Here is a 13,028-nt window from a genome sequence, read left to right as displayed (position 1 = left end):
ACGTGTCTTCTTCGTGAGTTATTTGGGGTTATTTTGTATTCCACACTACACAAACCCACAAAGAAGAGACTAGACCGCAGAAACGGTGGAGAATCACTTTAGAAACAATAAATATTGGGTTAAAGTTGCAGCGTTTTGGGCAAAGTTGCACAAAGTTGTGGTTTTGCGGGGTTTGCTTGATTTTGCGTTAATAGTTGCGATCGCAACATCGCAAAAATCCTGGAGGGTCTGATTTATAGACAGTTTTTATGTTTGCTAATGTTTGAGCCGGCCATCTTGAGTGATGTTAATCAGTTGTACATCCGATTTTTACTTTCTAAGATTAAAGCCTGCCCATTGATACATGGGCTAATGCTGCAAGGACACACACACACATTATTGCCTTTAAACCTTCGGCAGCACACAATAAAAAGATGGAAACAAAATGAAAGTTAACGACAAATGAAAGTTTCGTCTACATGAGTATAAATCTCCGACAGAGTGAGCGCCTGAGTGCCTTCACGGTGAATGTCAGATTTAATGACCACTTGGAAGTAACTCCATGCAGCTTTTCGTTGTAAAAACTTTGGTATTACAGCCACATTTCTTTATACAAGAGTCATTTTTAATTGCTTAATGTAACTTTCCTGGAATTTCTTGCAGTTTGCCCATCGAGTGCAGTTACTATTCCATCAGAAAATCGTTTTATGTTGTCTGCGCTCAAGAATATCCTTTTTTTTTATGGTGTTATCAGGTAAATCTACAAACCTTTTGAATTTCCTGTATGTTTTGGTTAGTAAGGTGTGGTAAACAACATTCATTTTTGTATTTTCTTGTCTAATGTGGCAGCTCGGTTCAGATATCTTGCCTTGTTCATCCATCCATCCTCTTTTATTTTATTTTTTTAAAATCAGTGTGGCGTAAACGTCCGTTAGTTGCGGTTTGTTTTCCTCTTCGCTCTCAGAAACCTGCACTGCTTCTCCTTGCTCTGCGGTCTGCCCGGTTCAATTTGCCGAGGAGAAAAGCAAGCCAAGTACACAAACTAAATAATTCAGCCTGCGTTCTGCAGCCGCCCTTTTCACACTGGAAGGAGATGAGTGTGTTTGCACACCGTTTAGCTTGTGTGCGTTATAATAGGAGCTGCCATTTGCAGAGTTACTGATGTAAGTGGAGCTGATGTAGCTTAAGCACACAGGGTGAAGTTTGTTTACAGTGGTGTACATTTTGTTAACTTTATTTAAAGCGTCTTCCTTCGTCATATACATGTCAGCAAGACCCTTACAAAGGCATGAAAGGGAGGAAAAACGAGGCTGTTGTGTTCGATCGGCTTTATTTGTGATGAAATCCGTCTGTAGGACGGGAAGACTGTGACCCCATCTGAGCGGTCACTGAATGGTCTGAGGTCACCTGACATCAGAAACTGAACAGCTGTGGAAGATTTTAGACCAAACGTTTTATTCGCCACTCCTTCGTCAGGCTTTCCTGTTTCATATTTTTCTGTACGTTCTTTGCAATCTGACTCATACTGATACTACTCTTTGATTTCTGGTTTCTCTAACTTTTATACTTTTCAAAATATTTAACTGTATTCACAAATATTTTCTTGTCTCTGAAATCAGTTTCAGCTCTTTTTATTTTACTCTACTTATGATTTTTTTATATAACATTCTGATACTTTTATGTTATGGCTATCATTTTGATACTTCAAGCCAGCGGTTCCCAAACTTTTCAGCTTCCGATCCATAAAATAACGGTGACAAAGGTGTGTGACCCCATCTGTTGGCTGTTTAAACATCCAGAAATGCTAACGACTTTATTAAATAAGGACATAATGACAACACAAAGTCTTAACATCCATTATGGTATTTTTTAATCAGTTTATGAACATGCATTTCAAGTTTTTGTAACCAATATGGCATAAAAACTAAGTTTTTTTATTGTAAATTGATATCTGGAGATTATCTGACCCACTCTGGGGTCCCGTAGCTTTTAGCTAGCCTTTTTCTACTTTTAGTATTTAGTTACAGTTCAGCTGCTTTTCTTCAGTGTTTTGCTCGTTCTGAATTGTAGCTCGTGTTTTATTTCTTTTAGGTTTAAGATGTTTCTCCAGAATCTCGTGATTAGAGCCCCTGAAGCTTGTAGCGTAGGAGACACGCCGAACCTGTTCTGCTGATGTTGTCTAAGACACTCAGTGATGTTTTATTTTTTTTTATCGGTCTGTTTTTCACGTCGCTGTTTTACGCCGCGTCTGTGCCCGTCTTCCGCTTGCATTTGGCGGGAATGATTGCAATAAATAAGACCACTTTCTCTCCTGTTTTTGTTGTGTCACAACACAGTTTGAGCTGATGTTTGCTAACAAGCTGTTCCAATGTTGATGTGGAAAAAGAATATTTTAGTTTTTATCCAATGAGCATCCTGTGCCGTTTCCAGCTCCTTTCATATCTATATATACTCCAGACATTCCACTTTCTGTTGGCCCAAGTCACTTTATTGGAGCAGGGGGTGTATTTTCTGGCATTATCTGCTTTTCAGTCCTCATCTCTGCCAACCTGTTAAACAAATGAGCGATGAGCTCGAGCTCCGCCGCCGCCGCCTGCGTGCTGCATCGAAGCAGGCGATGGATCTAATGGAGGGAGGTAGAGAAAATCAATTTGCCTTTCACAAAGTCTTCATTAGTTTGCCTTTTGTAAAGCAGCTAGGTCATAGCAAGTTTGGCTGCTTTTTAAAACTGAGAGAAAGGTCAGATCAATAAACGTATGTGTATGAATTTTGAAACAGTCGCACAAAGCCGACCACACGACTGGGAGCGCTGAAAGGAAGTGTTTAGTTAGCACTTTGTGTTATGACATTAAAGTCACAATGAAATGAAAAGGACAAACGTTAACCTTGTTAAGTCTCATACATATAAAAATGTTGCACAGTTTGTATTAAAGTATATTTTGAAAAGGTCTTGTCAGTAGTTTTCAAAGTGGAGGAAGAAGCATCGATTTCAAATGGATTCATGCGTGACACGTTCCTTTCCTCATCCTTTTCTTTTTCTTTTTATTGAACCTTTAAGTGCCTTTTTTACTCCTTAGACTGAGGATTTATTTATGTGTAACAGGATGTAGTTTTCCTCACTTTGAAGCTACATATAAATAGAATTAATGTCTGAATGATTTATTTTTTATTTTTGCAACCGACCTGAAATTTGTAGGGTTCAAGAGAAAGATTATAAACAACAGATTATAGAGTGCCACAGAAAGGTTGCAGCGTGTTTCGCCTCCTAAAAGAGTCTGAATCGAGAGTCATTCGGAACCAGAATCAAATCCAGAATCAAATTCAAACGATGCCCATCCCTGGTCCTGACGGTGTTTCTGTCCTGTCCTCCATCTCTGTGCACAAGAATGAATTTTTTTTTGTGCTAAAAATGAAAAATGTATTGATAAGTAAAGGAAATGAATATTGTCAGATCTTTTCTGAGTCAAAGCTGACTGTAACGGCTGTACTTTATATCATAAAGAAGAAAAATAAAACCTTTTTATATTTTATTTATGACTTTCATGCGTCGCCTTGACCACGAGATTTGACAGAACGATCTCAGCAGATAGTTTGTTTGTTAAGTTTCTGGAATAGATGCTAAAATTTGTTGCTGTTCTGCTTTGCTTACACACCCGAGATGAATCCCATCGGAGTCGAGTTCGAAAGCAGAACCAGACCCATGAATAAGTTTATTTTGTGCTGTAGGAAAATGCAGCCGCCGGCCTGAAACTGTTTTAGCAGAAAAATCATCTTAAGTGAGTCAGACAAAAAATGTTCATCCTAATTAGTTAAGAAATGTTAATGCAACTGATTAGTGATTGCTTTTAGCAGTGAAGGTGCTGTGCTGATCATCTGGGGATCAACATCTGAGCATAAATGTCTTAAAGGATGTTGGAAGATGAAGATGTTTTTAAATTCCCACCCTGACTGAGAAGCTTCTGCAGCGACTTGAGACAAAAATGATTTATCTACAGCGTTTGTTTATCACTGACGATAAGAAATATCTTTCAAAAAATAAAAAAACAAAACTCTGAACCTTCTTTATTCAGCAGACACATTTGGCTTCTTTATGTGCTTTGTAAAGCTGACAAATGGCTTTCCTTTCTGACATAATACCTGATGCAAAAATGTGAAAGTAAGACAGCTGCAGCGAGCGATCATCAAAAAATCGCATTAAAGCCACTGTTCTGTCAGCAGAGAGCGCGGCGAGGCATTATTCATCCACCCACAGTTTAAATCTAACCCACACACGGCTGTGGAAATCCTAAATTGCTCAGGAAATCCCTCGCTGATCCCCGAAGAACTGGTCGCCGAGCGAAGAGAAGGAAATCGTCCCCCCCCCACTGAGCGGTGGGGGAACGTGTGAGGAGATAAGTTTTGTTCCACAACGCCGCGGGTCAGAAAGCAGGACTTGTCGGGGATTTGTTGTCCGTCTCTTGAAAGGTTTCTTATAAAAAGAATTGTTGCAACAACAACAAAAAAAAAAACTGTTTTCTGCATAACTGCTGCAGGTCAGCACTCAGGGGGAAAACGTGGAGTAAAAGTTTTATCTGAGTCACAAATACTTTGTTTTTATTTCAGTATTTGGAAGAAATCAGACCAGTTTTTTAAAAGCCTTTCTTACAACAACCTTGGGCTTTAATGACGTTTCGAAACAAAAGAGAATTTCATGAAAGTTTTCAGTTAAAACACCTCAAGTCTGGGGTCTTTCTGGAATGTAATCTGTCCACTTTTATCAAGGCATACTTTGTGTCTGGATAAAAGTGGACTTTGGACATTTTGACACCAGGAATGTCCCGATCTGTTTGGGGTCCTGATTCTGCTCTTTAAACGAGTTAATGTGATGTAAAAACACACATTTAATTTATAGAAATATAAGAGTTTCTTGTGAAACAGTCCTGTTCCTTAACTGGGTTTTAAAACGTTTAAAGTGTCTAAAGCACATACGCAGTATTGATTTGAATAAGTTTAATGTATTTAAGGGGTGTAGTTTGCAACATTTTGCTGTGTGAAGGATTCAGACAGTTAACAGTAGATGTTCCATCTTAAAGAATCAGGGACAAACTACTCTGGATTATATTATTAAAAGTCGTTCTCCTCCTCTGCTTCTTCTCGGAAAAACCAACAACGAGACGTAAACCTGTCCAGCTTGGTTCCTTTAAGTTATCCTAACATCAGCTGTGAAAACTGTGTCTGTTTTTAACGTTCTGCTGTTTTTTAATGATGTTTTAATGTAGTTGCGGTGTGCGCTGTATGCTTCTTGGACGTTCACTTGAAACGGAATGAGACCGTGTGTCTGAACGTATAAATAAAAGAAAAGAGCCTCTGATTTCCTCTTTTAAGCCTGACAGCTTAGATGTTCATGTTTTCAAATCTGGGATGTTTTTTAATTCAGTCTACCCATTTTAAATACATTTGAACCCAGTGACAGATACTGTATTTAATAAGCATGAAGAGCTTGTAGAGGGTCACTGATGCACGATAAAGCGTTTGGTCTTCAACACAACTTTAAACCACATCTTTAGTGTTTTTGAGACAAGAAAATCTCAGTTTTACCAGGCGAACAGGCCTTCTGCTTTAAAACTTCCCGTCCTTTTCTTTGTGTGGTCATCTCTACAGGAAGGATCTAAAAAACCTCATCATTTATTTACAGTTAAAACTTTTTAATGAGTTGATTTAGGCTACAGCTCACATGTCAAACTCAAGGCCCCTTGTTAGCATTTCATTTGGTCTCCAAGATAACATTTAAATTTTATTAGATCTGGCATTTGGGACTGATCAGGTCTTCTCATTTTGCCTAAAAAAATAATCCTATTAAGTGAAGTTTTTTTTTCCAGTCAGTTATTATCACTCAGGACAGTTTTAATTTCCCTGTAACCTTTATTTTGATCTGGACAAAGCTACAAAGATCATCAAATGGGACCAATAAAAAGAAGACGCCGGGTTTCTGATTTGAGTTGACGTGAATCCAAGTAGCAGCAAGGGGTTATGATTCATGTCATAAAGTTCTCCATTTTCTTTTTGTTTTAAAGTTAAATGTTATTAGCTGTTTGCTCAGTTTTCTTTAAGCTGTTTTAATGGATTATAATCAAATGTATTCCTAAAAACATAAAAATTTAAAAGCTGATGATGGAGAGTGAGGCATAATAATGAAAGCTAGGATGTCTGTTGTTAAGTTTAATATATTTTCCAGTTTGTTCTGAATTCTATATAATTTGTCAGTGGAGAAAGATAAGTGGTATTTCTGCATGAATAATTTGACATATTACATGTAAAACTAAAGTTAATTGATGTATTTTTCCTGTAAATATTGATCTTAGTCTAAGTTTTGAATTAGTTTGACACCTCTGGGCTCCAGGAATCCAGTCATCTGTTACAACCAGTTGTATTTTTATTACTTATTTTGCTGCCTCTTCATCTTCTCTGAGTGGTTTGATGTAGCTTCGGTTAAAAAACAAAAAAACAAAGCATGTATTTTTGATGGAGTGCAGCGCGGAGCTGCTTCTTAAACACATCAAGACGAACACTCGTTGTCTTGTGTAGCAGCGATCAGTTCCTGCTGAGAGCCGGAGGGATGGCCTTTAAACTGGCTGATGAAACTGAATGTTTTTTTGTTTTTCTGCTGTGTCTCACACGTGACGATCGGGTCTTTGTGTGGATGTGAGTGTGCTGTTGAGCGCTCAGCCTGAAACAGGTGAAGCTCCGGAGCGTCTCGGATGTCTGCTCTGATGTCGAGGCTGTCGATCCTCATCTCCCCTGCCGCCTTAAAGACATTCCCTTTGATTGCTTCCTCTCTGAAATACATCCATTTTGGAAGTATTTTTAAGTAACATCAAAAGCTTTATTGGATTTTAATCTTTGTGTTTCTCAGCTAAGAGTCGGCGTGTGTGTCCGCTGCCACGCCGGCTCTCTGCTCTCAGAGATATGGATAAAAGACAGATGCTCTAACATGTTTTTTTTTTTAATCCCCATACGGAAAGAGAGGGTGGATATGAAGTGGTTTATTAAATCCTGGATACTTTAAACAGAGATGTACCTGGTAAACAAACCCCAAAGCAACAAATCCACGTGAAAAAGAAAGTTTAAATCATACATGTTGCAGGAACTTTCCAGAACTCACAGGAGAGCGATGCTGAGGGCAACTTTGATATTCGGTGCATCTTTGAGGGCTTTGCTTTCTGACTTCCCTTACCCTTTCCAAATGATTATTTATCATTGAATCACTGCTGTTTAGATAAACTTTCTCAACCTCAAACTTTGTAAGAAATGCAGTTATATCCTTGTTTAATTTGACAGTAAGTTGCAGTAAGTTTCTGTTCAGGTTAGGGTTGGTAACTCCAATCAGAACATCTCTGATTCCTCTTGAGACAAACCCCTTTAATATCTTCTGTTTAAATCTATTATTGTATGCACTTTTTGAAAAATAAACAGCATAATGAAATTATTATGTTCATAAATGGATGAATATATTGTTTAGGGATGTGTTGTGAGATATTTGACAAAAAAAAAAAATCCTCATCAGTTCATCGTTCTTGGTTGAACGTCTGCGGTCTGCAGTGAAAACATGTTTTGCATGTGGTTTGCTCCAGTACACACCTGCTGCATCTCAGCTCTCAGGAGAAATGCCGGCTTGTGTATTTTTATCTGATCTCAACCGGAAGCCACATTTTTACGACGACTCAAAAAAAGAAAAAAAAAAAAAATAGACGTAAGTTTCTTTGGAATTGAGATGTTTTTCTGTTATTTGATGCTTGGTTTGTCATTTAGGCATCAAGCATCCGTTTTTTTACCACATACATGCACCAAAACAGCACCTGTTTCCAAAGCCTTATCTATTTCCATGAATGCGAACTGTGCAGTTTTGGTTTCCGTTTCGCCTTTTTCTGAGTTTCGCAGCTTCCTGTTTTACACTCATTCTCTCAGATGTAAATTGCTTCAGACACTCCAGAGCAATTGGGGTCATTAACCTTAGATCTTTGCACACAGCAGTTAATGATTTGCCGTAGTCGCCGAGTACCTCTGTGTACCAGCAGCAGGAAAGTAAATGCACTGAAACTATGGCAGCTTTTCATTTCCAGGACCTCAGCAGACTTTTTACTACTCGTATGTTAGGTTTCATCTTGCTCAGTCAGGCACCAGGCTTTTTTTTTTTTTTTTTTTTGTATAAAAGCATCCCACTTGAAGGCCAAATTTCCAGTTATATTTTAAAATAAACTGGGGGGGAGGGTGATAATGGAAGAAGCGAGAGATGAGGGGGAGATTCTTCCCTGGGATCGTCAACACCTCCCATGCTGCTTCTTTATTTTTATTTTTTCAGAAGTTGCTTGTATTTTTGGCATCTTAGTGAGAGTCTGCAGAAACTCAAGTGAAGAGATTTGTCTCCTTGAAGTAATTTTTCTACTTTCTTTGATATTATTGTTCTGGAAAGCACCTTGAACGCAGAACCACGTGCGCTGAGAGTAACTCTGTTTGAAATGGCTTCAGCTACCAGATCCTGATAATCCTTGGAAATCCTGAGCAGTTAATCCAATTAGAGTCAACACATAGTGATCCTGAGCATTAAACCCAATACAGGTTAACACAGAAGGGTTTTATGGTGCTTTCCTATTAACTTCTATGTGACACTGTTTGGCAAAAACCTAATTTGTTCCAGTTTATTTTGGGTCACGAGGCCTCCGAACTGCTACCTGCATCTTCAGCTTGAAAATAGTGGCAACGCTAAGCAACCTTGACCACCGTCTCATACGTTAATGACCTTGTTGGTCACTTGTTGGGCTGGAATTCATTCAGGGGAAAGAGAGCTGAATTATACTGCGTACCGCCAGGACCGTTCAGTCTGTAGGTGGTGGAAAACAATGCAGGGGGAGGAAGATGTATATTTTAAAAAAACTACTGTAGGCATAGCCACAAAAACAAAAAACAAAAGGATGACTTGGAGAAGAAAAACAACAGTAGGGACAACTGTACTTGTCCTCTTTAACGATTTAAAAATCCTGTCATGGGCCGTAAAATGTCTTTTGGCGTTCCTAAAACTGTTTCCTCAACGAGCACAGTTGGTCTAAACCAGAGGTGTCAAATCCTGGTCCTCAGGACCACCATCCTGCATGTTTTTCTTGTTTCCCTGCTCCAACACACCTGATTCAGAGGTTAAATCACCTCTTCATGTTCTGCAGAAGCCTGTTAATCACCCACTGATTCAAAACAGGTGTGTTGGAGCAGAGGAACAAGTAAAACCTGCAGGATGGTGGCCCTGAGGACCAGGATTTGACACCTCTGGTCTAAACGTATCTCTCTTTACATAAAGTCAGAAATAACTGTGGTTGCCATGTGTTGTTTGCAATGTAGCACTCCTTTTATTGCCCGTTAACCCCAATTCAAGATGGCCACCACAGCCAATTGACCTTCCAAAACCCAAGAAATGGCTCCATCTGAACTAGTTTTTGCAGATATTGACGTAAACCCGGATGTGGTAGTAGTTGAGAGTCATTCATATACTCTGAACCAAAACGGCTACAACTCCACCATTTCTCATCGTAAAATGATCTTTCCTTTTTCTTTTAGCACAACAAACGTAGTTGATCAATGCGTTTGTTTTCCCTTAAAGCCACTTTATAATAACATTATTTGTTTGGGCCTGAGGTCTGAACTTTCCATCAGTTTTTTTGGGTAACTAGAGATCTAAAAATGTGTTTAAAAGATCAAAAAAAGGGCTTTAAAATAATTCCATGTTGACATTAAGGTCTTTGTTTGTATTAATTTCTGTGCTCTGAGGCGGGGCTGATGTTATAACGGTACAGAAAATACATTTCCAGCTTGTTTTCCTGCTTGACTGACTTGCTAAATGGATGTCTCGTCGTTTGACAGCTTTACTGACTTGCTTTATTGGTGCTGGTTTCCGAGGCAACAAGTCACACTGACTAACAGACTCATTGACCTACTGGTTTACTGCCTGCTGTGACCATTTGTACCAGTCATTACAAATAATTACCCTTAATTATTGTTGTTCTCAGCGTGCGCCTGTCCTTAAAAGAGCAAAGAAACAATGAGTCAGCGGCGATAGCAGAAATATCTGTGCTGCTCATCGCTGCCGGTTGTAACAGAATGTATATCCGACACAAACGTGCACGCACCTGCAGGAACTGTACGCCTGAAACAGGAACCGACCGCACGCCGTCTGCTGAATGACTTAGTATCTGGTTGACTGTATTCAGCTGCTGGATGTTGGAGTCATAAATTGTAGTAACTGTTAAACCCATATAAGACGAGAGAACAAACGCAGTGGAGCGTGAATGAACAGATCTGTCTGAAGGTGGAGGATGAAGGGATTTAGTGTCTAATTTAGAGGGGAGGCGCGGTATAGCGGTGGTCAGTGCCGTGGCCTCGTATTCCTGAGGCTGCAGGTTCAAGCCCGGGTCCTCCACGTGAGTTTGCTCGCTGTGGCGACTCCTGCAGGAGGGAGCAGCCGAAGGAAGGAAGAAAGGAAGTGTCTAATCTAGAGGACGGTTCCCATGCCACATATCCAGAGGAACCGAAAAAGAGCGCCGACCTTTGAGATGAGAAACTCATTTTCATGTTGCAATCAGTCCTCTAGCCAGCGTTTAATTAAGACAAAATTAGATTTTATAAGTGACTCTTACGGCTGAATTCAAGGGCTTTAACAGCACATTTTAGAAAAATGGGTTTTACAGGGAGCTGTGATTCTGAACTTGTCGGTTCAGATGAGATGTTTTAAAGCGCTTGTTGATGTTTGTACCAGCTGCTCCTCTTAAAGCTGGGATCTCACTGCGCCGTGACTGTTGGAGGCTCCAGGTTGGGTTTGACATCGATCCTAAACTGATCCCAGAAATATTGGAGACATTAAGTCCAACATCTCTTCCCCACTGGACTTCCTGTTTAACATTATTGACCTGCAGATTTCTGACTTTCACATTTAAGTTTGTTTGGGTCAGGTGAACAAAAACTGAAAGAATTGTGGTTTTCTTACACAGGTTGGCTGGCTCGGATCTTATTTACATGTCAAAAATCAGCATCAGTGTGAAAATGGTCTCAATCCGACGGCTTCGCGTTCCATGTTTCAGGACATGTTGACATGTTTATTTGTCCTGTTTGATTTCCGCTCGTGTTCAGGCTCTGAAAACACACGAGGAATTAATTTTAATGTTTCAGGGCTTGCCACTCCGTTTGTGACCTGCTTTGGAAATTCTCTGCAGAAAAGCTTGAATATTTAAACCCACAACTTTGATTGAGATGTTAAACGTTTCGTATGCTAATCTGCACAGCGTGACAAAAGCTTTAAGTGTTAAAATAACAATCTGAAGGTTGAAATCTGATCTGTTAACCTCCAATAATAAAGCGAGTGAAGTTGTCATTGTCCTAACCTCAAAGTAACTCATTTTTTATCTCCTCCTGTTCTTCCCACCTGTCAGATGATGAAGCACGCGTGGGACGGCTACCGGCGCTACGCGTGGGGTTCCAATGAGCTCAGGCCGGTCTCCAAGCAAGGCCACTCCAGCAATCTCTTTGGTGAGCGGTAAACCACACACACACACACACACACACACACACACACACACACACACACACTGAGCTTGTTTTCCTGCCACCAGCAGCCTTGGCCTTTCGAGTAGCAGCCAAATTGGCCATCACTTACAGTCATCCTTCCACACACGCCTCGAAATGTCAACTTTATCATATTTACATTCTGTCGGCGCGTCTCTCCAGTTGTCGGCAGCTGTGGTGTTAACGAGCGCGACAGTTTGTAACCGTCTCCCTTTAAGTGCTGAAACAGAACACAAGTTTCGCTCGGATGACTGCAGGTCAGACTTTGAGCGTCGTGTTTGCAGCTGTTTGCAGCTGGCCATCGCCACTCCAAGGATGAGTGCACCGGGGCGGTGTTTTAGTTTATTTCTGCGCCGTTGCAGGCCTTCGATAAGATGGCATTCATGTTTGAAGGAGCTGATAAGGAAGCACCATATTACCGCCACGTTTATTCTCAGGGTTGTTTTTATGTTGCATTTTATTATTGAGGAGCTGTGTTGTCAGGAGATAATTTGTTTTTCTTCCTTTCTGTAACAACTATATATATATCAGTCAGATAATTTAAAGGAAAATGTCCTCTGAAATGGCTCTGTTGGCTGAATGGAAATGGAGTTTGAAACCTATAAACACAGCACTGACACATGATCATCTCATTGCAAAGATTTTAGTAAACCGTTCTTGTTGGTAGAGCTGTACCGATATCTTCTACTTCTTTATTTTTATTTTACTTGCTGAAATTTGACTCCTTAAATGTTTCAGTTTGTCTAACTTACTGTATGCTGTTGTTTTTTTTTTTGGTTTGGTTGTATGTTTTTCCCCAACTTCAGCCAGTATCATGCTGGTTGAGATAACACTAAAGTCGGAGAGTGATCCAAAACATTAACATTGTTGTCAGAAAAAAAAAAAACAGGAAACCTTAAGAGGCTCTGAACTGCAGATTTAAGTGAGATCTCGCAGAGAGCTGTTGACTCAAACAGCCCGTGAATATTAGAGTAACTCCTCTGGTACGTGGCCTCCTTTCTCCCAGTTCTTTTTCAGCGCACTTTCCTTCAAAATAAAATGTAATCAGATTACTCATGAGTGGTAAACATGCCAACGAAATCCTTCTTGCTTTACTTGAATCTGAAGAATGTGTTGAATGTAACCAAAGTCATGACAGGTTTAGACCTCAGCCTGGAAGCTCAGGATTAATGACATCCCTCTGCTAGTTAATGAGAAAATTCAATCAGCTTTGTGTAAATTTTTTCTCCTGTTTCATTATTGGAATATCATATGTCCATGTTGGGACAGAGTGGGGATGTTGGTTGATGAATACTAATTATTGGATTAGATTGTTCTCTTTGTCTTCCTGTGTTTCCCTCTAACTGGTACTCATCCCTTGTGTCTGTCTTATAGAGAAGTAAACAGGTTTTACTCTCTTCCATTAATAAATAAGACATCTCGATCAGGGGTGGAAATTAAAAATTTTGTTCACCAGCCATAGTGGCTGG

The 13,028-nt window shown here is 39.8% G+C and overlaps 1 protein-coding gene across 1 annotated transcript in view; it reads left to right on the top strand.

Moving 5' to 3' along the window:
• The window catches only part of man1a1 (mannosidase, alpha, class 1A, member 1), a 119,169-nt gene that overhangs the window by 20,379 nt on the left and 85,762 nt on the right, over window positions 1–13,028 (top strand). The window contains exon 2 of the mRNA XM_017431421.3: window positions 11,427–11,523. Within this exon, the coding sequence (XP_017286910.1) occupies window positions 11,427–11,523 (97 nt within the window). The remainder of the gene's footprint in view (window positions 1–11,426; window positions 11,524–13,028) is intronic.

Source organism: Kryptolebias marmoratus, linkage group LG19 (assembly GCF_001649575.2).
Source record: "Kryptolebias marmoratus isolate JLee-2015 linkage group LG19, ASM164957v2, whole genome shotgun sequence".
NCBI lineage: Eukaryota > Metazoa > Chordata > Actinopteri > Cyprinodontiformes > Rivulidae > Kryptolebias > Kryptolebias marmoratus.
The sequence above is the reverse complement of the archived record's forward strand: the minus strand, read 5'-3'. Positions and strand labels throughout refer to the sequence as shown.